The 23,644-nt window shown below is 33.8% G+C and overlaps 2 protein-coding genes across 2 annotated transcripts; one reads left to right on the forward strand and one right to left on the reverse strand.

The window, feature by feature from the left end:
- Positions 1 to 911: 911 nt before the first annotated feature.
- Positions 912 to 13,207, forward strand: LOC115883445. Its single transcript, XM_030901811.1, has 3 exons — positions 912 to 1,180; positions 7,850 to 7,970; positions 12,198 to 13,207. The coding sequence occupies exons 1-3, from the start codon at positions 1,133 to 1,135 to the stop codon at positions 12,416 to 12,418; spliced, it is 390 nt and encodes a 129-aa protein (XP_030757671.1). The 5' UTR covers positions 912 to 1,132; the 3' UTR covers positions 12,419 to 13,207.
- A 2,115-nt stretch (positions 13,208 to 15,322) lies between these two features.
- Positions 15,323 to 23,644, reverse strand: LOC115883446 (cytohesin-1-like). The gene is made up of 4 exons (XM_030901812.1): positions 23,480 to 23,644; positions 21,803 to 22,070; positions 18,160 to 18,465; positions 15,323 to 15,652 (listed from the first exon to the last, which is right to left on the reverse strand). The coding sequence occupies exons 2-4, from the start codon at positions 22,016 to 22,018 to the stop codon at positions 15,467 to 15,469; spliced, it is 708 nt and encodes a 235-aa protein (XP_030757672.1). The 5' UTR covers positions 22,019 to 22,070; positions 23,480 to 23,644; the 3' UTR covers positions 15,323 to 15,466.

Raw genomic sequence — 23,644 nt, forward strand, 5'->3', positions numbered from 1 at the left:
TCCGACGACGGAAAGAAATAACTTTCCGAAACGTTAAGCATTTTTTTTCTTTGTTAGGCAAATTTCTTTGATTTTAAAGAACAATAGATACAACAAGATAAATAAACATAATATACGTAAAATTTAAAAATAATCATACAGAAAGTTTTGGGGCTTTTGGTTTTACCTACCTTATTAAGTAATTGTTATCAGGTAGTAATTGCTAATTTTGAAGTTTAAATATCAAGTTAAAAATGTCATTTTAACAGAACGTCAACGGTTTCTTGTAGACGTATCTGTTTTTTTCTCAAATAGTTGAATTTAAATATTTTAAATAGTTTTTTTCTTTATTCTTTGTATTTTTTTTGCTTCCGACGACGGAAAGAGATAACTTTCCGAAACGTTAAGCATTTTTTTTCTTTGTTAGGCAAATTTGTATTACCGTAAACATAACTTCTGACAAGTAGCGTCCGTTTAGGTTTAACGCAGAAGAGTTTACAAAAAATAATTGTTTTATTTTGTAGATTTTCTTGCAGTACAGTGGCGAAATACCCATAATGGATTTTTTTGAAAACTTTTTTATTATAGCATGTATATTTAAATATCTTTAAATATCTCATAAACCAAAGCTTTTAAACATATTAAACCCTTATATTAAATGCCTTATTTTATGACCAAGAATCCAAAAATGAAATAAAATACCGGGTGTTCTATAAGAAAAAATATAACTTTGGTATGGATCTTAGTTCTGATACACCATGTACATTTGAAAATAATTTTAAATTATGCACATTGCCTTCCCACATATACCCATAAAATATTTTGTTTCTTCATCTTTCCGTTTTCGTATAATCAACCGAGGCGAATGAGGTGCGCCACCCTGTATAGTCACCCATTGGGAAAATAATTACAAAAAGATTTCACTGCCTCCTGGACTAAAAACAAAAACAATCCAATCTAAAATTAAATCCTGCACGCAAGTGTAAAACTGCACGATTTGACAACGTCGGTGTGTGGTTCAGGTAAAGAAGCGAGCTTTTCCACATAGAGGCGTATTCGTGCATCGATTTTGTGTGAAAATTCACTGCACGCAGCGTCAGTTTGTGTTATTGTGCGTTTCAAATAACAAACAAGTGCGACTTTTAAAAATTAAATGGCCATGGCGATCAGTCGATTATCCATCATCAAATTTTTGGAGTTGGTAAGTTTTATTTTTAAGTAAACATTTTAAAAAACGAGTAATATGAAATGTTTGTTTTTTATGACAAAATCTTGTTATTGTTATTTTTCTATAACAATAAAGATGTGTCAGTAATTATTTTTCAAAAATTAGAACACCAGTAAATATACAAAGGCATCGCAGGGTAAAATTTCCAAATTTAAATATAATCTAAAATGATCATAATATGTAAGTGGTTTAGAATGGTGAATTTTTGTATTTTTTTTTTGTTTCTGATGGTAGATTCAGGATTAACTTTAACAATAGCAAATAATATGACGTTAATCAAAATTACTAATAACCATCTATCCAAGAATGAAATCGAAAATATATTACCACCGAAACGCGTTTTGATTTTTAGGACTTGAAAAAATTCGATCATATTTTCATATTTTTTTATTTACTCTAAAACGGTATGGAAATTTGGAATAGTATAAACGGGATTAACCGTTTTAGAACAAACCAAAAATTTTATGAAGAATGCATTTTTCTCATAATCTCAATAATAAAAAGTTTTTCCTCTTGTAAAGACAATCCGGGGACATACTGTATGTTTTAAAATTTTGTATTTTTTACCATATTTCGTGTCATCCTGTATATTGAAGTAAAAATCCAGATTCTTTTAATATTATTTCTTTCAAAAAAGTTTAAAAAAAATTATTATTTATTAAATTATATTTATATTACTACTGCACTTTTGTTGTTGCTGTGGAGAAGAATTTAGAATCAATCTTAAACAAATAATAATATATATTTGCACAAAAACAAAGCCATCGTTCATAGAATGTAACGCAATACATAAAAAATAGTGTTATAAATATGCAATATTTTAGTTAAAAGAAAATTAGATAAAGAATGCATTGAATATGCATCTGGACTGAACATGTTAGCAATGTGTTGCTGTCGTTTTTTTTATTATTTAAAAATTAAGGTATGCAACTCAAAAAAAACGTATTAGATACGTAAATTTTTCAGAAAATAATAAAAAAAACATTTCTATGAATTATTACAAACATCGCAGAAATAGTTTCTTTCATTTTGTGTTTCTGCACCATAAAATTGCAGCATAGATTTAAAATAGAAGTTATTTCATATCCTCGCGTGATATGTTTACATCATGAGGCACGGGCAGTTTTGTACGGTGACGTCATATATTACCATAATGACCAGAATGACCGTGAATGAGAAATCGTTATCATTTTACCGCCAAAATTTGTTTTTTCAAAAGTCACGAAAGTATTAACTTTTGCGACGTGATTGGCAATATAAAAAAGTCATTTTAACGCCTAGGCATAAAAGTAAGGCACTGTTACGACTAAGCATAAACGTACGAAAATATATTATTAAACTGACATAAAGTGTTAAATTCAACGAGCGTAACCATAGTTTTTCGATATAGTGACTTTTAAATGTTTTATATTAATTGGAATTATTAAAATTGTTTAAAAAATTATTTGTGGCGTTTGAAAAAAATAGCATGTTCTATTCTGAGTAAAAACGACTTTTTGTGCCTCGGCTGTATGTCAAACGTGCAGCCTCGCCACAAAGTCTCATGTTTACTCCTTCCAAGTAGCATTTTCACGACTTGCGACCACATGTTTACTAAACATAACGTTGGATTAGTTACAAAAAATAGTTAGCTCCCTACCTTGGGTATTAAAATAAATTTAAACGTTTTTATAAAGTTGTGCCGACGTTGGACTAGTACTACAGCAAAGTAGAAGCTTCTGCGACGTCGAATAAACGTTGTCTTGTAACCTTTTTTGCTTAAGTCATCTTTAGGTGATTCGGACAACGTAGTTACAACGTTGGACAATATAGAGTTTCCGACGTCAGTTTCAGGACCTATTCTAACGTTATGCAAATGTCGTCTGTTTTACTAATTCCAACGTTGTTTAGATTTCCTTATTCTTACGTTGGTAGGACGTCGAGTCACTACCTTTTTGCAACTGTATTGAACCATAACCTTAAATCTTAAATTTTCACTTCATTGTTCTGTTCAGTCAGACAGTTCAGTGCTGTTTTTGTTTTTATAAAAAAAACTTAATTAAAATGGGACATAAGAAAGGTACATATAAAACTAAATTTAAATATACATCGACATATATTACCGATAGTTTATCCACTCCCTCGTTTATTTAGATTATAGAGGGCGGTACAAGCTAGACCCTAGGATGACTAAACAGGGTTGCTACAAGAAAATTTTTGATTGTGCAGAACTTGATCTTAAAAATGTGTAGCATTGTGTAGCAATCCATGACCAATAATTGTAAACTATCCAATAAGACCAAGAATAAGACGTAAAATCACCAAATTTTAAAGCATAATTACGAATCTCGATAAGAGTCTCACTTCCACTCGTTTGTATACGTCAATATATTCATTTTCCATTTCATTTCTTCTCATTCCAGCAAATACTGCAATGACGTCAAAATTGATGTCGCGAAACTAACGATTTTATGGAAAAATTAGACCGGTTATGGAGTCTGTTTAAAAACTGTAAACAATTCAGGACTGTTTAATCGGCCAAATTTGTCCATAGAAACTGCAGTCCTTGCTGATATGGGAGGAAAAGTGAAATAGGAATTGAATATTATTCACGTATGCCAACGAGTGGACCGAACTCCAGTGAAATTTGGCCTCTGAATTTGGCCAAAGTACGTGTTATGTATTATTTAAGGAATTAAGCAATCCTGTCTATTTACCGTTTTTGACTCGACCAATAGATGACCGATAATGATATTTGTCAGTTCAAAATTTAAAGTTCACTTGCTTTAATGTAACTTAGATAACTTAAAAGCAAAAAAAAAATAGCTTTTGTCAGCTGATTTACTGTTCTGGTATTATTTTTTATAATAAATATGTAAATTCTCAAAATGTGTAGCACAGGCCATTGTGGTGTAGCTGTGCAGTCATGGAAGCAAATGTGTAGCAAAATACACAATTGTGTAGCTTGTGGCAACCCTGTGACTAAATTAGGCAATCTTGCGACTAGTATACTACCTGTTAAGGCTGAACCTGGCTGAACTGCGACTTTATTAGTCCAGTATGGTCCAGTATGCGACTACTCGAACTACTCCATCTTAATCTCCAAAACAACAAAGTGAAAGCCGCCATGTTGTTAAATAAGAAAATGTTTCGTTCCTAAAATAGCAATTCCTGCTTTTTGAATACATTGAAATATTTGACCCTAAAAAACACGCGGAAATAATTTTTTCGACTGCGAATAAATTATTCTCATTTTACAAAAAAAAAATCAAGAAAATTTATAAAAACTGCTTTAATTTTAAGGCCCATTAGTATTTTTCAAAGTAGAAACAATACATTTATCAATAAAGTGGTTTGCGTTTAACTTTTTTGCCTTGGGTAACGAGTTACAGAGTCGGTTAAAGTGTTTCAATAATTATGATCTTCAAACATCCTCCACACTTAAATACTTTTGTTTTCCTTCACTGTCATCTGACATATGTCTCTAACTATATCATAAAAATAATATTTTTACTATAATTATCCCAATTTAGGATAAAACGCGACTTAGACGCCATATTAATTTTGTATTTCTGTGAATTAGGATTTTAAACAACGTTGGCAGTTTGTACTAAATTAGGCTTCTAGCCAACGTCGGTATCCAACGTCGTTTCGACCCAAAAATTATTCTCCAAACTAGTGCAGACTAGGGTTGGCACGAGGTTGTGCCGACGTTGCGCCCCGACGTTTGGTCGCGTGACACAACGTTGTCCCAACGTCCAAATGCTGGTTGGGAATAAAAATAATATACTATTATTCTTAAGTCCCATCTACACTAATGTTTTACCTGCCAGTTTTACGTGTCAGGTAAAACGGAAGACCGTCTAAAACTAGCATATACACTGTGAAACCTGCGGTTTTATCAATTAGAGTATAAACAACTTTATATGAATTTTCATCTATATCACACAAACACAGGGATCCGTCTAACAAAAACTAGTTTCAGCTGTCAATTCAAAAGCCACTGTGACATCGTTTTTTTTTTCAATTATATGGACTTTCTTACACTGCGATTGGCTCACTCTGTACAGGGTGTCCCATTTTCGTATGTTTTATATGGGGTTTCTCGTCGTTTATGAGTAGAGATACAAAGGTGCGGTTTTCACATCACCTTACTACTTTTTTATGAAACTAAAGATGCTACACACCCACACAGATTTGTCCTAGCCCTTTGACTAGCCTTTCTGACATACAGGGCGAATCTGAAAATGTTACTTGTATTTTTTGACCCCCTTCGTATCTCAGTTACTTTATAACTTACCGAAAATGTGAAAACTGAGTTCCATAGAGTTTTTCACGCAGAATCCAGAATCCAACTAGTTTTTTGCTGGGAGCTGTCATTTTTGGAATGCGACCCAAACTTATGTTTTTAAATGGAATGCCCTATATATTTTTTTATTTTATTTATTTGACTTGTTATGAGCTGAATCTGGTGTTAGCTAAAAGCTGCACAAGTGTATTTCGCTGCAGTTCATTTACTCTATAAAACACACGAAAATGGGACACCCTGTACATACCGATTTTATCATGCCCACATTTATTTTGAAACAAAACGCGTAACTCTTTTAATTACACAGATTAACTTCTTGAGAAATCGTTATTAATAGAAATAAAAATTATTCGAAAATACCCAAAAATATTCGTCATCATAATATTATAGTTTGTTTATACAACCGTATAATAACTCCCACACAATGTATTTCATTTTGGAACTTCATAAATCTTTACTATTCTCTATTTTTTCGTATTAAATACAAAACAAAAGTTTATTGCAATGTGGAATTCTTGTTTAATATCGAAAAATAAAAAAAAATGTATAGATCATAAAGTCTCTAGAATTCTCTTGGCAGAATAAAAAATTGGACATAAAATACAATAATTATTATCACTGGTCATCTTGGGTTCAAATACTCAGGAATTTTTTAATTTATTTATTCAAACTGTTGTAATTTTTTGCAAAAACAAGGCTTTTGAATAAAAGCTGATAATGATTTGAGGATGCTGTTCGTCGAAAATAACAATAATAGTCATCAGAATATTCCTTAAACGATAATGAAAACAATATCGTGTTTACTAACAATAAAACGCGAAAACATATCGTAACCGTTTATACCTAAAAAGATATTTTCGTGGATTTTCTGCTTGTTAAAATTGATATCATGTCTATTTTTAGATAATCGTTATGTGCTTATTTAATTTACTTTTATTGACACACATACATTTGCATTGGCTTGCTTTTAGTCCAATTTGCGAATTATAACGAATCGTGCATAATTGGTCAATTTTCTAAGAATAATGAACGCTACCAAAACAAATGCTAAAGCACTGTACCCTGCATAATGCTGCACACCCTGTATAGTTTGTGTGGCCGACTTCTTGTCCTTTTTTGGTTAATGTGTGTGTGTCATAAGTCTTAACCTTAACCGAGAAAATAGCAATTATGTCTTCTTATGGCATCAATCTGACCTTGCTCGAAACGCGTATATGTCCTTCTGTCCAAATGCGGATAGTTTATATTCTTTTGGATGTTGAAATTTGTATGCAATAATTTTCTTTAGATTAGCCGTATACGTGGTATTAATTACCATAGTACAATTAAGTTATATTTTTTATAATAGCATAAATATATTGGGTGAACCAATGGGAGTTATTTTTTAAGTTATATTCTCCAATTCACTGATTTATTTATTCCTAACATTATATTAGATTCTGCCCGCAACGAGCCAAGAAAAACTACAGACAGTATTCAAAAAATGACAGTAAATATAATTTAACTCTGAATTAAAATGACAGACAATAACTGTCACTGTCTTGTATTGTCTCCTTGGACATAATTTATACCACACGATCGAAAATAAACCGCGTTAAAGGCGGCTAGAACTGGAGAATGACAGTTGATGATAATTTTGGCGAGGTCAAACCCTAGACGTCACGTCATCAGGTCTTAAGAAGGTTGTAATTTATTTTTGTATTGAGAAAAAATGATTTTTTTAAAAAATAACGTAGCTTACATTTCGAGAAAAAGCATATTTTTGGAAATAGATATGTGTGTCTGGAAACGTTATATCCTTTTTTAATTAGGTAGTGTTAATTTTTGACATACTTTATGTTAATTTTTAGTAAATGACGTCTAGAGATTGACCTTGCCAAATTATCATCGATTGTCATTCGCCAGCCGTCTTATTGTTGCCCATTATTTTTCATGTTTATTTTTGGGAACGAGCGCATCCTGCAACAAATAACTATTTTTGTAGCTTCGATCTGGAAAGTTCTGACACGATATCTTTCCAGAATTGTACACTTTGTATAAAACGAATTATGGCTAAAGCAAGAAATAATACAAAACAAACACAGAAAAAAGCAACGAACTCACAGAAATTTTAATAGTTGTATTTGCTTTCTTTGTTAGTCATGTTTGATGGATTTATCATAATTTCTTAGAAGTCCTAATGGTTTTTTGATAGTACTGTTTGTTCATCGATTGAGAACAGACGACTTCCACCAAAAAATTTGTTACCAAATTATAAATAATATGAACACTAATATTACATTAACGTTGATACATTATATTTATTTTATATGAAGGCAACTAATATAAATTCAATATTTCTTTATTGTTTACAGCTTGTGGCGATAGCATGCATTGGTCTTCATCACAAGAGCGCTACTGGTGATTGGAATGTTGACACTCTATCTGCAGCTACATTTGGTGGCTTTGTAATCATTCTTATTGGAGGATTTGCAGGTAAAATTAATATATTTGTTTATTTTTTGTGTTATTCTTGTTCTTACTTAACCACCTAGCCTAGGTGTATATATAAAGAAGTTATTCAAGTAATCCAAATTAGTGTTCATCAAAAATAATCAGGGAAAATTAGAGTCAGGAAAAATTTTGACAGACGATATCCAAAAACGAGAAAAAATACAATTTACGGGTGCAGACATAACTGTCACTGTGATCAAAGCTGCAAGCTCACAAAAAACACAAAAAGTGTTTTTTATTTAAATAATTTTAATGACTTAAGTCATTTTATTTTAAGTCATTTTTAGAAAGGTGACTTAAGACTTAAAATTCTTCATTATTTGTCAATAACTCGATTTCTATCAACTTAGTGCAAAATCAGGGGCGGGAAAGTGAAATAGCAAAGGCGGTTCCACCGTTTCCACGGAAATTTCAAATAAAATAGTTCCAGCCTCAGGCGCTAGGTGGTAGTGCAATTAATTTTTAGGTTAAGAAGTTGCTACTAGTTATTGCCAGATGGCGTTAAATCAGATTTTTTTATAGTTTCCATAGTTTCCAACGGCCATTGTCATACTATTGTCAAATTCAAAAATATTGTCGTTGTCATCGCCAATCATAATATTATCAAATGATTATCAAAACGTTTTTCAAACTATAATTTGTTATATGTGTTTTAATTAGACAATTCCTTTTGTTTGTGGCCCAAAAATATAATGTAAGTCTTTTATTTTTGTCATTTAAGTACATATTTATATTTACTCCATTTACAAAACTTTGGGCGTATTATGTTGGTCTTGTTTTATTATAATAAACGATGTTTAAATATTTGATTTATAAATAAAAACTTTAAATAATAAATAATATTTACACATGTTTGCCTTTAATTTTATTTAATAATTGTATAAATTATACTGTTAAATCTTATTTTTTACACATCACAACAATACTTGTTATTAGTATTGTTGAATTTGTGTAAAAGATAAGATTTAATAATCAAATTTAATTATATATTTTAGAGTAAAATTCAATAAATACGCTCATTTAAAAAGCCCGCGCTACGATCCATTTAAAACAAGCCCTACTCAATAGATGGCGCCACTTCTGTAGGACCATTTTTCAGTATGGCAGAGTCCATTCTTTTTCTAGCTAGGTATATTCTTTGGTGCAAAATATGTAGAGACGAAAATTAAAGAAGAGGAAAAACTCTATAAAAAACGTTGTATGGTTTTTTTTCGTGCGACTACCCAAAGTATCGAATTTTACGAAAACAAAATTAAAGTTTGATATAATGTACGTGTTCAATATATCCGGAGTTAACTGTACTTGTTTCCACACCACCTTGAGCAGCACTCTCGAGACATAAAGCCTAAAAACTTGTTTGCTACCAGTTGGCAGTAGCCTGCTGTCGCGGTCATAATGGAAGAACGCAATTTGCATTATGACCGCAATAACGGACTAAATTTTTATTGTTGCGCGACTGGTGGAAAATCAAGTTTAACCGCCTTATCTCTCAGGAGATGCCTTGAGGTAAAGTACGCAGCGCGGTTTTTTTTTGAGTGGTATCCCCATTTCCAGTAGGCCTAATCCACATGTCGTCAACTTAGGTTTCTTTTGAGGTGGAAGGTTCATGAGAGTTCCTTCGTTTTTTTGATGTTACTGGCTATTCAATATAATCTTCCGAATGTCTTCCACATCTGTATCACATTCCGGATCTGGTTATTGATATTCCCCTGGTATTTGATCTTTATCGAGAGGAAACTTGTCCTCGTACTCATCTTCGTCTAATTTTGCCACCTCCAAACTATTCGAAAATGATTTGCCAAGTGCACACATTACCGAGCAAAGCAAACCTGCTTTGCGGCAACTACAAGATGTATTACAACCTTTGGCACATTTACATGATATCAAATTTAATAATCCTTGGGGAACTGCATCTTGGGAAGTAGCAATGGGCATCAACCCATTCTTTGAATTTTTCCATTCCCAATCCAGAGGTGATTTTCATTTCCATACCATAGCTGTACCTGACTGTACGTACGGAAGGAGTGCAAGCGAGCTGCGGATTTGGTCGGTGGTAATGATGCTAGGTTTGGTAAGCTTTTGGTAATATATTTTAATAAACACTGGTATTTGTACTTATCTAACGAATCGCATTTTTTGGATCCATATAGATGAAGAAGAAATCGTTCTCCAGCTTTTTCTATATCTTCTAGGGATGCGTTTGGGTCTTTGAAAGTTTGTGCAGCTGTCTATAATAATTCTTTTTCTTTCTGTAAAACTTTAACGAATTTAATTTTTCCTTGTCTGTATAATGCGGATGTGGTGTCGCAGCCACTAAATGCGTGGAGAAATGAAATGTTGTCCATAACTGAAGCATCTACATTCATATTATGGGGTGGCATACGTTCTACTTTGCGACTTCTCCTTGCCTGGCTTTAGAAAATAAATATTTGACCGAGACCCATTTAAGGCCAGTAAGAATTACAAGTAAATCGGTATCTTCGCCGACTATAATTATTACCGTTTCATTGTGATTTGATTCTTCAATTGCAGTGTTGACAATTAATGTGTCGGCATCTTCATCAGCCTGGCTTGACTTGGAAGCCCTCGTTCGTCAAACGATTATATATCATTGATATTATTCGACATTTGTTCCTCTCATTTGATAAGAATTTTCCCTGAGACACTCTTGACGCCATTTTTTCATCAAAATAAATTTCCGGTGATGAATTTTAATAATGGAGGAAATAATAACTGCTTATAATATATTTAGCGTGTTTAAACCGAGATAACTTGGCAACGCGTCGTCACACGGAAAAAGTATATAGAACGTTTTTTATAGAGTTTTTCCTCTTCTTTAATTTTGGTCTGTGCATTTTTTACACTAAAGTTGATAGAAATCGAGTTATTGACAAATAATGAAAAATAAACCGAATTTTAGTCACTTTTCTCAAGATGGCGGCCAAAGCCGGGCTTTGGGGGTGGTGCAAATTTAACACGTGGTTCCTTACACTAAACTAAACAAAATAAAATTTATTCTAGCTTGTCCGGATTTGCTCCCGCCATAAGCTATTTTTTAATACTTGGCGACTGGCCTAGAAAGACTTAAGTCATTAAATAGATTAAGTCTTTTTATAAAAGATTTAAGTCAGATTTTTAAATATTTTTATGATAAATCTTTAACAGCAGCATTTCCTTTAAAACTGGTAGCCAAGCACTAGAATAAAAAAAAACAATGCTTGGTGAGTTTGTTGTCTTTCAAGTAAACAAAAATAATAGTATAAAAACTTGACTTGAAATAAAATGACCTAAGCCAAAGAATTGAGATTTAAATCATTTAAACTTTATGTTGAATTTGACTGAAGACTTAAATCATTTTGATTTTAGAAATGACTTGACTTAAGTGTTTTTAAAACACTAGAGACACTATATTAGTTGCTTGCTCGAGTTCTTGTTAATTTTATAATCATGTACGTATCTGCGGTTTTACTGATTGTGGTTGAAAAATAGCTTTTGCAGCCTCTGATAACTTATAGAAATTCGAAATTTTATACAATTATAATAATTGTAGATAAAAGCTGTAAAAATTGATTAAATCTACATGTTTTTTAAACTATATTTTTGTTTTCTTGATAACTTTCAGTTACTTCAACCTGTATAGACTCTGAATAAGTGTTGAATCTATATAGGATGTCGCCTGACTTTCTAAGATTACAACTACCCATTAAATCTATTATTAGACTTTTCGAATTTCCTCCTCAGATGTTTTAGATTAGAAATTTCTCACGTCTTCTTTGGTTATTTATATGTTTTTTTTGTGTATAGAAAACATTTAAGAACTTTTAATAGAGTTTTTAATATAACTATGATATAACAAAAAAAATTGTGTGAAACTATAAGTTTCAAATATATTTTTTTGTTTGGAAATACAAAATCTTTTCGATTATTTATTATTTCCCTATGTTGATTTTTTTCACTAATAATAGGTCGCAGTCATGTTATAAAAAATGATGTTTACAAAGCAATATAATTAAAAACAGAGCAGAACAGGAGAATAGCCAAATAGTATAAGCTTCCCATACACTACGGTTATTTTGCCCGGTTTTAACCGAACACTGTTCAGTTAAAAACGTTGGGGTAGTACTAGGGCGATACTAGGTGGCATCCCCAGTATTGTTATTCTGCCAAAATCACAAAATATGGTTTTGTTATATATTTTTTTATTTACAGGATACCTTCTAAGCGCACCCATCAGCAAGAAAATCGACATTTTCTACAGCTTGGCTGGCTGTGCCCTCTTTGTAGCGGCCGGGGCACTAAACATTAAGCACTTCGAAGACTACAGCAAGTCAGAATGGAGGGACTACGGTTTGGCAAAGGGCTCCCTTGCCATCATCAACGGAGTCTTCTTTTTGCTTGACGGGCTCATCACCTGGCGTGGAGATTTCTAAGCTGCTTCTTTCATATTTCACCACATTTGTACATTGAAAACGAATATTTATATAAGTTACCGGCTATACTGAGGTTACAAAAAAAGCACTTGTGTCTAATTGGCTTCCATACAATGCTGTATTATGCATTTTGTTTGAATAGTATCTAACAATTACGATAATAAATTTAGTCAAGTGTTTTTTGGGTCCTCCTAATAATAAGGTGGTGATCGAAAATGTAATTTAAGTCACAGAAAGTTTAGAAAACCTCTCTATGTCTATCAGTGAAGAACTTGACTTCAGATGAATTCCCAACAAAAATTACTTTACAAACTACATATTTATATTTTTCTGGTGTAGTAGTAAGATGATTCTGCCAAGAAATGTATAGATAGACATTGAAACGTTACTTCAGTGCTTACTGTGACGGATTTTTTTCCGACCATACGGTACACATTAAGTAGTGATATTTTTTTCTGTACTATACAAACATTTATTTAACAAAATATTGTCTAAAACCACTAATAATAAATAAAGTTTTCAAAATATGTATCTACATTATTATTTATTATAAAAGCAATGTTCATATTTATGTGAAAATAAATCCAACATCATGTGCAGTACAAAAAAATATTACTATTAAGATTAGTTTTTAAGTGTTGCATTTTCACTAAAACCACACATTTTTATATGTAAACCTGAAAAAAGCCTAGTTTATAGTAACTTTTAGATCGATGTATTTTTTTAAAACCAACAAATGTTGTTGCAAGCTTTAAATAGACCAAAATGACTATAATATAAAAACACTAAGATATACCTCATCTCTGTGCATTATATATAACGTAGATTTATGATATACAGTGCCTGTTGTGCTATATATATTTTTGTTATACTTATATCATTTCTCTTTTTAAAAAGAAAACAGCCTAAAATATATATATTCTATACACAAAAATTAATATTTTTAAAAGATGTATTTTGTATTTATTGAAATCTCTCTATTGCTATATATGTGTTATTTAGGCTTTAATATGATATTTTTATAGATATCTAGACAATATGATATACTCTATTTAATAAACGTTTTTTTTTATAACAATATTATATTTTAGCACAGTGTTTTTTTAAATTATTTTTGTAACAGTGTTCGTGTATTTTTGTCTAGAAAACTAAAAATAAAATTTGATGTATAGTCGTTGTTTTAGATTACAGTTGAGGGTTTGAACCTTTGGTATTACACAGCAAAATAAAACACTAAATCACCACAATACACCAAAACACTTTTACTTTTACACTGGACGCGCGTTTCGCTAACCATGTTAGCAACATCAGCAGATGATTATAAACTGGTTTATAATCATCAAGCTTAGGTGCGATTTCCACCAACCAATTCGCCGATTCTTGAGATACACAATCTATGAGGATCATGCCCACCCGAAAATGTATCCTCGCAAAACGCAGCTGACCCACATTTTGTGTTGCGATCCGATGCCACTACTTCGTCCAGTATAGCCTCTTCTAGAGACGTTTGGTCGGTGGTCAGAGCAACCTCTGGGAAATCCTTTGGCAGCACCGCCATTTTCACTTGTCCAGCAATAGCGGCAAAGCTGGTGATACGTCCCTGCTTGCCTCCCGGTGTTGCTTTCCATCCTAGCTTTTTTCTCTCCCTACCGGAGAAGAGGTGAGAGGTTCTCGCTCCCTTTCTTGCCCTTTGATGGAGATGAGTCAGGTTGTTTCTTGGTTTCTTTGCTCTCCCCTTTTTGGAGGAGTGTTTTCGCTTTTGCTTCCTCTGGAGCAAGTCCTTCGTGGAGCAGTCGGAGGTATCTCCGTGCTTCTGCTCCGCTAAGACCTACTCTCAGAGGATCGTCTAGCTCGCCTGGTTGACCCAGGCCGAGTAGACGAAACAGTAGCTTATGTCGCTTATTGGGTCTAGAGGTAGGCTCCCGACCCTTGCTGGAGAAGGTGGTAGCTTGTGTGCCACTTATGGAGGATGATCCCAAGCAAATGTCAGCCGCCCCTCTTGTAGTTTCCTTTGGATTTGGTCCCTTGTAACTTTCATTTGTAATGTTCCCAATGTCGCTAGGGGGCTTCCCCACAGCTTCACAGGTGGTGTTTTTAATACTAGATCTCATAGTGTCCCCACGAGTTGCTAGGGATAGTCGGTCCACTTCTATAGAGCCCCGCATGCAGAAGTAAGGGGTAAATACAATGGGGTGCCCCCTGATACCCCAAGGTTGAGGCCAGTAATGGCTAGTCCTTTATCTAGTCACTCATCCCTTTAACCTTTTTTGGTGAGGTTGTCTCCTCTTGGTCCAGGCGGTTAAGCCAAGACCCCCCCACACCCTCTACCCGCGAGACATGACCACAGTCAGTAGAGGGTGCCTGGTATGACGGGTATGACCCGTCCGGCATCGTTATATGTCTTGGTGCAATTCCCTGGCCATGACACTACAGCCAGGGACAAGACAATGAGATGCTTCTTAGACCGAGCTAAAGTGCTAGAGGAGATTCCTCCAGCACCTGACAAAGAGCTTCCCCACCAACGACAAGCTCTTGCATCTCCTAGGGGAAGCTTCCTGTGATGGCAGTATTTCGTTTCCATCTAGATGGATTCTTCAAGTTTTTCAAACTTCGCTTTTTGGCGAATAGCACTACCGCGGTCGAGACAGTTGCCCAACTCAAAGAGGATGCGAATGCCAGCACCAAGTGCATTGCTGTCAAAGACAAAGATTGACAGACACAACTGTCACTGTCGTACCCTCTGTACCGTTGGACAGACTTATGGCCTTTAGGTTATCAAGCTTTCTTTACTTTGATTTGTCTATATCTTATATGTAAGATCTGAAATTATAGATTGCTCAGTGACATATCATTAATAAAATTTGTTGGAGGTCTTAACTGGTACTGAATAAAAAAACAATTTTATAAGAAAAAAATATTTAATATTTTTTCAATTCGTTGTATTTACATCTTAAACGTACTAATGGACAATATATTTACACTCTGTGTTTACATCACCTGTGTAACTTACATAATTTATTATAAATAATTTAGATACAATTGAATTAACTAGTTTTTAGCGTAGAGTTGCGCTTTCCGCTTCCGACTAGCCAGCATGTCGTAGAAGGGGTTGTGACTTATGCTTTGCGTCAGTCGGTGGATCCATTCCCGCCTCTCTTCATCACTGCTTGCCGACATCCGGTAAACCGTGTGTTTTCCCTCGACAACTTTGCCCTCTGAATCAGTCTTACACGCCTGAAACATGAAAAAAGAAAAAAATTAAGACAGGTTGTTACTTAACAACTGTTATTTAAATAACAGTTTGTTGGTATTATCACAGATTAGGTATACTATATGTATACAGATAAAAATCTTGTCCCTAATTCGTGGTACGAAAATTGTTTTTTATGACGATGAGCAAACGAGTAAAATTTCCTGTGCGCAAAAATAAACTCGCGTTTAAACAGCGTAATAACTGGGCCGGTCAGGCACTGTGCACTGTGCACAATTTTAGAGGCCATAAGTAGGCGTGGTATGTGCGCAGACTAGTAACCTAATTAGTGCGCGACTGCGAAAATTGAAACCACGAAAAACAATGCTTTTGACGATAAGCTTATAATCTGTATAATCTGTGGTATTATACAGAGTGGTCAGGGTGGCAGATAAAAATAAGTAAAAAAGTTTGTAAATGTATGTCCTAAACTGCTTAGTTTCGGAGATACAGGGTGTAGAAGTTTCATTTTTATTTTGATTTTTTCAAAATAATTTTTGAAGTAACGTCAATATTTTAATGAAAATTGATGTATGGGAGTTTTTCGACATGAGAAATTTGATTTTGATGTCCATATGACTCTTACTTGTAGAGGGCGCCACCTACATATTTTTTAACTGATTTGAAGAGTAATAACTTTTCGTCCGTATCTGTATAAAAGTGCTGAGTAAAAAAATACACATTTACGACGTTTTTTACGTAAAAAAGGTCTCTTGGTAAAAATCGCTACAAGTAATGGATCTCGAGATATTTGGAATCGAAATTACCAATACCTGTCATCATTGACATAAATTAAACGTTGACTAAATACCGTATGATCGAATAAAAACGGCGTCAGCGATGGCTATGAAATGAAGATCGCTTTCACTTTATATGTAAAATTATATGGGAAATGTCATCGACTGTCATTTCATAGCCATCGCTGACGCCGTTTTTATTCGATCATACGGTAGTTATTAGGCTGAAATCATAAATTTGAAGTGTTTTTGTTCCAAAAGTTGAACAGAAAATGTTTTATCATAATTTTTTAGGACTTATTTTATTTCTTTAACATTCTAAATATCTTGACAACGGTTGCTCGTATCGATTTTTACAAAGAGACATTTTTTACGTAAAAAATCACGGAAATGTATATTTTTCCTCTCAGCAGTTTTATACAGGTACGAACAAGAAGTTATTACTTTTCAAAACAGTTAAAACACGTGTAGGTGGCGCCCCTAAAAATAGGAGTCATATTGACATAAAAATCAAATTTCTCATGTCAAAAAACTCCCAGACATTAATTTTCATCGAAATATTGAGGTTACTTCAGAAATTATTTCGAAAAAATCGAAATAAAAATGAAACTTCTACACCCTGTATCTCCGAAACTAAGCACATTTTAGGACATACACTCATTTTTTTACTTATTTTTATCTGTAGAATATGCTGCCGAAGTTTCCGGAATAGAGTTCGGACCATCTAATGTATGTCGCAGGCATATCGAATAACTCGGTATTTTGCAAAAAGACTAGGCTTATTATAAAACGCCGGCGTTTTTAACAAAAGAAGGATATTTTACAAAGAGCCTATCTGTTTTCAGTCGCTTTGCAAAATGCCTAATGAAGACTAGTCGGACTGCAAGGCTATATATCCCTTAAGTGGTCAGGGAGGTCAGTTTAAAAGCCGTTGATGTCCTTTGACAATAGTTATTTTTTATACAAGACGATAAAATGGTATTTTATCGTCGATCGAAAAGATTAATTCACGAGCGATGAAATCGCGTGTGAATTAACTTCGGGAGACGATAATGACAATTTTATCGTCGTGTATAAAACAATATTTTTTTCCATAGCGAGTTACGTTTTAAAAAATAATCAGAAAGTGTTATTTCAAGAAATTTATTACAAGTAGAAAAAATATTGTGCTGGGTTGGCGGTTGGAGTTGGTTTCTATGTAATTTGACAAATAAATAAAGCTGTCTCTTTAGTTGTCAGTTTTGAGTCAATAATTTTTAATTCTCTTTCGTGTCGATTGCTGATTGAATTGGAGCAGGAAATGGCTCAAAACGAGATAAGTAAATTACCAACAGATATTGAGGCTGAGGCGACAAACGCCATATCCAAACTACTTCCATTTAAATCCCGAATAACTTATGAAAAGGAATACAAAAATTTTCAAAAATGAAAGCAATTAAAAAACGTGCGAGAAGAAACCAAGTTTTTAACCTATCCTTGTTGTTAAAGTATCATTTAATCTACCCTTGTGGTTAAAGTACTATTTTATCTACTATTTTTGATAGATATAAAGCAATTTTAACAGTTGCTATGGAAAAAATACTTTTACACGTTTATAATGAATTCATTTTGTTTCGTAAAATATTTTGATTAAAGGAAAATATGTATGAGTGGGCAACGCTGTGCCGGTCGAATTTAGTGACGTAATTAGAAGTTTATTTGGTATAAATTATACTCCACTGTGTCTGTCTTCAACCGCAAACTCACTAACTCACCTTAATGAAGTCCGCTCCGCCGCTGGCGTACAGCTCGAAGCAGAACTGTTTCTGTCTGTCCTGACACTCCCGGATTGATATGTTCTCCAGCGGTATAATACCTCTCGGCTCCTTATCCGTCGTGTACTCAAAGTAGTACAGGCAGTTGTCGTTGAGGATGAACCACCGTCGCTTCCAGCTCTTGTAGCGACCGCCCTGCTTCCAAAGCCAGCCCTCTTTGTCCGGGTTGAAGAAGGTGTGCATCAGATCGTTGCCGTCGTCTTCGGGGATTTTGAACGGTTCGGCCTTGATGCTCTCATATAAACTCTGTAAGAATTGAACGTCTCGTAAGCTTTCATTAGTATAAAATATAGACTAATATATTCTGTTTTTTCTCCGGTAAGATTTCGACAGACGATGACAGAAAAAAATCAGATGACGTCCATACCAATCCATTTATTTCACTAAAAAAAGTTTCTAATATTTTTTAAGTTAACTATGGATGGGTTTATATATAAATCCGTCATCCCTTGTTGTTTTTAACCAGTTTTATTGGTTTATTTCAAAAATGACAGGTCATATTTCAATATTATTGGTTTGACGGAACGATAAACGACAAACGGACGCCGATGCGTATGAACTCGACTTAAGATTTTTGAGAGTTGTCAAACTCTTGCAAAATTATAGGTTATAATAAATGATAAATATTTTGAAATTTGCATTTTGGACAGTGTTATTACGTGTTTCGTGTTTTTTAAAATTAAGTGGAGAAAAAATTGGAGGAAGTGTTGACCCAGAACATAGTATACAGTTAATATTCGGTGTCCAGAGATCGCCAGACACACAGTTTGCCAGAGCCTATGGTCAGACAGTTGTATTAGCCACAATTAAAGTTTGTATTCTCGTATATGGTACCAAACACTGGAGTATCTGAAAAGTAACATCACACGATAGGTAAATAATAAATTTTAGTACTGCAGAGAGATAATGTCAAAAGATACTGGCTTAAAAAATTAAGATTAAAGTTAGTTAATCAACTTTTAAAGTATAAAATTCAGTAAGTGTTATTATTAATAAAATATTTTGTTTTATTTGGGGTTGGCTAAGCTTAGTCTTGGGTCGAGATTTCCGTATGTAAGAAGAGTACAATGCGTTTATAACGTACTGAACAAAGAGAGAACAGTAAACACGTTGCCAAGCTCACGAAATAAACAGAAAAACTGCGCACATTGCTAAGAGACGTGGAAGGGGATATCGCATATTTGTCGCAGTCCACTGGTCGACCCAATCAGTACCTAAAGTTCTAGGGAAAGGTGTACATCATGCGTTCAGCTTCACGATTTAGTTACGTCTCGCGATACTTTATTTGTTTATTTATTAACGAGTCGTAATTTTCCCCAGAGCTTGAAAACTTTTAAGTGCAAGTTAGAAACACTTGCATTTTTGGTAAAAATAAGTGGAATTGAGTTGGTATTCGACAGTGGTCGCGCTATTAGAACTCTGAATTCAAAATGAATCGATATCTCAAAATCTATTAAAAATAATTGATTACCCTACCAGATGCTCAGAAACATATCTAATGATTTTATCTAGTTATATTTTTGAAAAAAACGTAGTTTAAAAATAAGCGGTTTGCGATCGTGATTTTACTTTACCTGACAGGGAAAGGCGTACCGGCAACGCCGCAACAGCACACCGTCGCATTTTCCTCACTCCGACTTAATAAGATCCCTATGCGATTTACTTCCACACATGTAAGTTCCGACCCAAAAGTAACAGTTGCCAGCACGGTATTGATAAATGTAATAAAAACTGCAGGAAGTTGCTTGAGCTCGAAAGTAAGAAATCTTTTTTATATTTTTTCTTGGAATGTGGTGTTTTCTTTAAAATACATCCTTGCTTGTTTTATATTAACACATACCGTAATTTTTTTTTAATAAAATAACTCGATTAGATTTTTTCAGTTATACAGTTTTTACGCAATATTTTGAAGTAATCATTTGTCACTCAAATTATAAATTATTAATTTTCATGCGTTCCAATTGTACCAACTTATTTCTTTGCAAAATAAAATATAAACTAGTTCAAAATTAAAATGACAGACACATCTATCACTATCAAGGATTTTATCGTTGGACAGACTATATGCATTGATTTGTTTTGACCCAACATCCACTCGCAAAATAACCGTTTGTTTAGTTAGAATTTGATTTCACTACAGACTTGAGAATATCCAACGATCGTTCAATGTTACGTCATCATTATTTTTGAAATATGCGTTTTAGGGTGTGGCTGAGACAATGTTGCCATCTCAGTACAAATCCTATTGAATTTAGTAGTTCTCGCAAAAGCCTCGGTAGGAAATTTTATCTTTAGTAAGTTAGTAGAATTATTGCTAGAACCAAACAATAATAACTAACACTAAACCAAGATTGTTCTTACAGAACTGTTCTTAGAACAATAATTGCTATCAACTGCTTCTTCAAATAATAGAGACATTTTAAGAAAAGTACCATGGGGCCCGGGCCCCCCCTAAAACATCATGTTTAAACAAATTGTGTTAAATATTAGGCTTTTGGGTAAAAAATGGCGCCCTAAAAAACATATGCTACATTACTTTTTATTTTGCCCCCTCCCCCCCTTCAATAAATTCCTGTATACTAATCCCTGAAACTAATACTTCAAAGGCAACTTTTTTCCAAGGTCTACCATCACTTTACTGAGGTGTCGTTTCTTTTTCACTGTCATTGATGTCTTAATTATTAGATATTAATACATCTGGTATTCTGGTATATGGTCGATTTTAGAGTAAACTAATTGTTTCTATCTTATTTTTTATTAGAATGGTCATAATCAAAAGGGCTATTGATCTGTGATATAAAAATAACGTAATTAAGGGCTTATTTTTTCGTATTTATTATAATTTTACTAATATCTTCGGTTTGAAAGAAGATATCAAGATGCGGTTTTCGCTGACATTTTAAGCTTTTATTATTCTTTATTATCAGCTTACATACTGTCGCGTTTATTTATTTGTTAAATTGTATGAAAGCGCCCCCTAACCTCTACTATTAAATGCACATTATAATTGTTTATATGGAATTATATAGAGTAACAAACGCTCTTTCAAATGAGCCCTCGTTTGTGAACATTTAAATAAAAACACATCCAACCTTCACCCACCACTTTATTTTAGCAGATGGGGGAAAATGGTTCTAACAAAAACAATCCAAAATTTACTGAAGGTTATGAAGCTATATATTTATAGTACTATTTATCTAGGCAAAATATCGTAAAAATTCCATTTTCATATTTTCCATAGCAGTTGCGCCCTCTAGCGGCAGTTCTACAAACTTGAGATAGTTTCCAGCAATTTCTCATGGCCTCTTTAGCATTCTCCCTGCGCCTAATACTTTTCGAGATACAGCCGAAAGCTATTGTTTGTGGGACACCTTGTACTGTACTTGATAATAATTGTTTAATAAATTAGTTAAGTGTACTATCGCGTATTTAAATATAAGGGCCCATGGAAGACATAACAGTATTTCCCTTATAGGTACTAAAATCTTTACAATAAAGAGTTGTTAGAATTGAAAATGTCGCATTGGATGGAATAAAAATATGGAATAAAAATGCAAAATTAGTTTGCTTATGAAATACTCACAGCTAGGAGTTCCCTTGGGAGATCTTGTCCCTGGTTTATCCCCCTGTTCATGTTCACGAACTGTTCGATGGTGGGTTTCTCTTTCACGCTGGGATTGTGCAGACTAGTGTTCAACATAATGATTGCGAACGAAAGCACGTAGCAGGTATCGGAGTTTTCAAAAACGTTGTTCTCGCCTTGACAGTCGCAGTATCGTTTCGCGAAACATTCCATCATCCTGTCGATCTTCTGAGCTTCGCCGGGCAGTCGAAAACTCCATAAAAATTGTCTGCAACATAAAAAATAATAGATATTTACAACAGTCCGGCATATCAACTTTTACAGTATGAGTGAGATATAGTGGCGATGGGCGTGGCTAGATAGAAGACTAGTCTTTATTGATCTCAACCAAAGACATCTAAATAAAGGGAGACAAAACAATTTACATTTTATCGCGATCACGAACCGTGTTCCGCAAAAATCGATGACAGATTTACGCGGTATGTGATAGAATACGGTTCGAGTTCCAAATGTTATTATTGTTATTAATGTTCTTTGGGTACCTATAGAAACGTTAAAACTAAATATTTGTATAGGTATATAACTTTAATTAATATACATAGATTGTGCCAGGATTATACCTTTGAAACTATTTTTAGTTTTCTAATTAAATTATATTAGGGAAATTACAATGACAACTAGCAGCATCGCTGTGGATTCATCTTTACTACGAAATTGTCGAAATCTGTAGGAATTATGCTGACATTTGTCGTTTTCATTTGTTTTCATTCAACTTATATTTGACAGCGCGCGGTTGTGAATTTTCTGCGGTAGTTGAAAGTTTTTGTAGCTTTTGAACAACTTTTTAATAATTATTAGTGTTTATTGCAAAGAAAACTATTTAAAGTACTTTTTAACTATCTACGATGGTTCGCCAGTGCATAGTTTGTAAAAAGGTGGACTATTCTAACTCGGAATTGATATTTCGACAGTAAGTGTCATTACGTTTTTTTACCTTTAGCCATGCTTACAGTAGCGTATTTAGATACTTTTAGTTATAAGTAGATTATTACAAAAATACGTATATTTTCTTATTTGTTGGCGCTTTCGATTGTGAAATAAAATTAGAGTTACCCTCAGTTAGACCTCAGGCAAAACTAGTTATAATGGAAAATTGGTCTGGGACAATCCCAATCAATTTTTGATAAAATTCATCAATTTTGATAAAAAAAACATCACGCCACCGATAGAGCCAAATGACAGAAAGATAGACGAAACTCAACAGTGTTGTCATATTTATGTACGCATCTCTTTTAACTCTCATAAAAGTGTCAAACCATGTATGATTCTGAAAAATTGAGTTTTATGAATGGAGTGTTCTGTCTACCCATTTAGATGTCTTTGGTCTCAACCTTGGAGCACCAAGTTGGCGGCTCAAGTTGGCGAGTCATCGAGGAAGGAGAGCCACGGTCCGGTCCACAATATGCATTGATCTCAAATTCAAGGAGGGAATAGAGAAGAGAGAGATATATCCTTTGTTATAGAACCGGGACAACACCGGCATCAGTTCTAAGGAGAGACCAAGTTAAAGAGGTGGAGAAAATGGAGATAGATTATCCAGCCTCCAGCTCAATAAGCTTTGCTCCTTTTTCGGACTAGTGAAATAGACTCTTAAGAGGGAAAAATAATAGTTCTTACCTTAAAGCTTGGACTAGAATTAAATCTTTGAAATCGTGGAGATCCACGAACGATTGCAGAACTTTTTCGTTGAAATCGTTTTTCTCGCCCAGGTAATCCCCGATGGCTGTTTTATTGAGGCCTTCGCCTTTGTGAAGGAACTGCGCCACACTTTCTGGGGTGTTC

Source organism: Sitophilus oryzae, unplaced genomic scaffold (genome assembly GCF_002938485.1).
Source record: "Sitophilus oryzae breed Bouriz unplaced genomic scaffold, Soryzae_2.0 scaffold_1902_pilon_pilon, whole genome shotgun sequence".
Classification (NCBI taxonomy): domain Eukaryota; kingdom Metazoa; phylum Arthropoda; class Insecta; order Coleoptera; family Curculionidae; genus Sitophilus; species Sitophilus oryzae.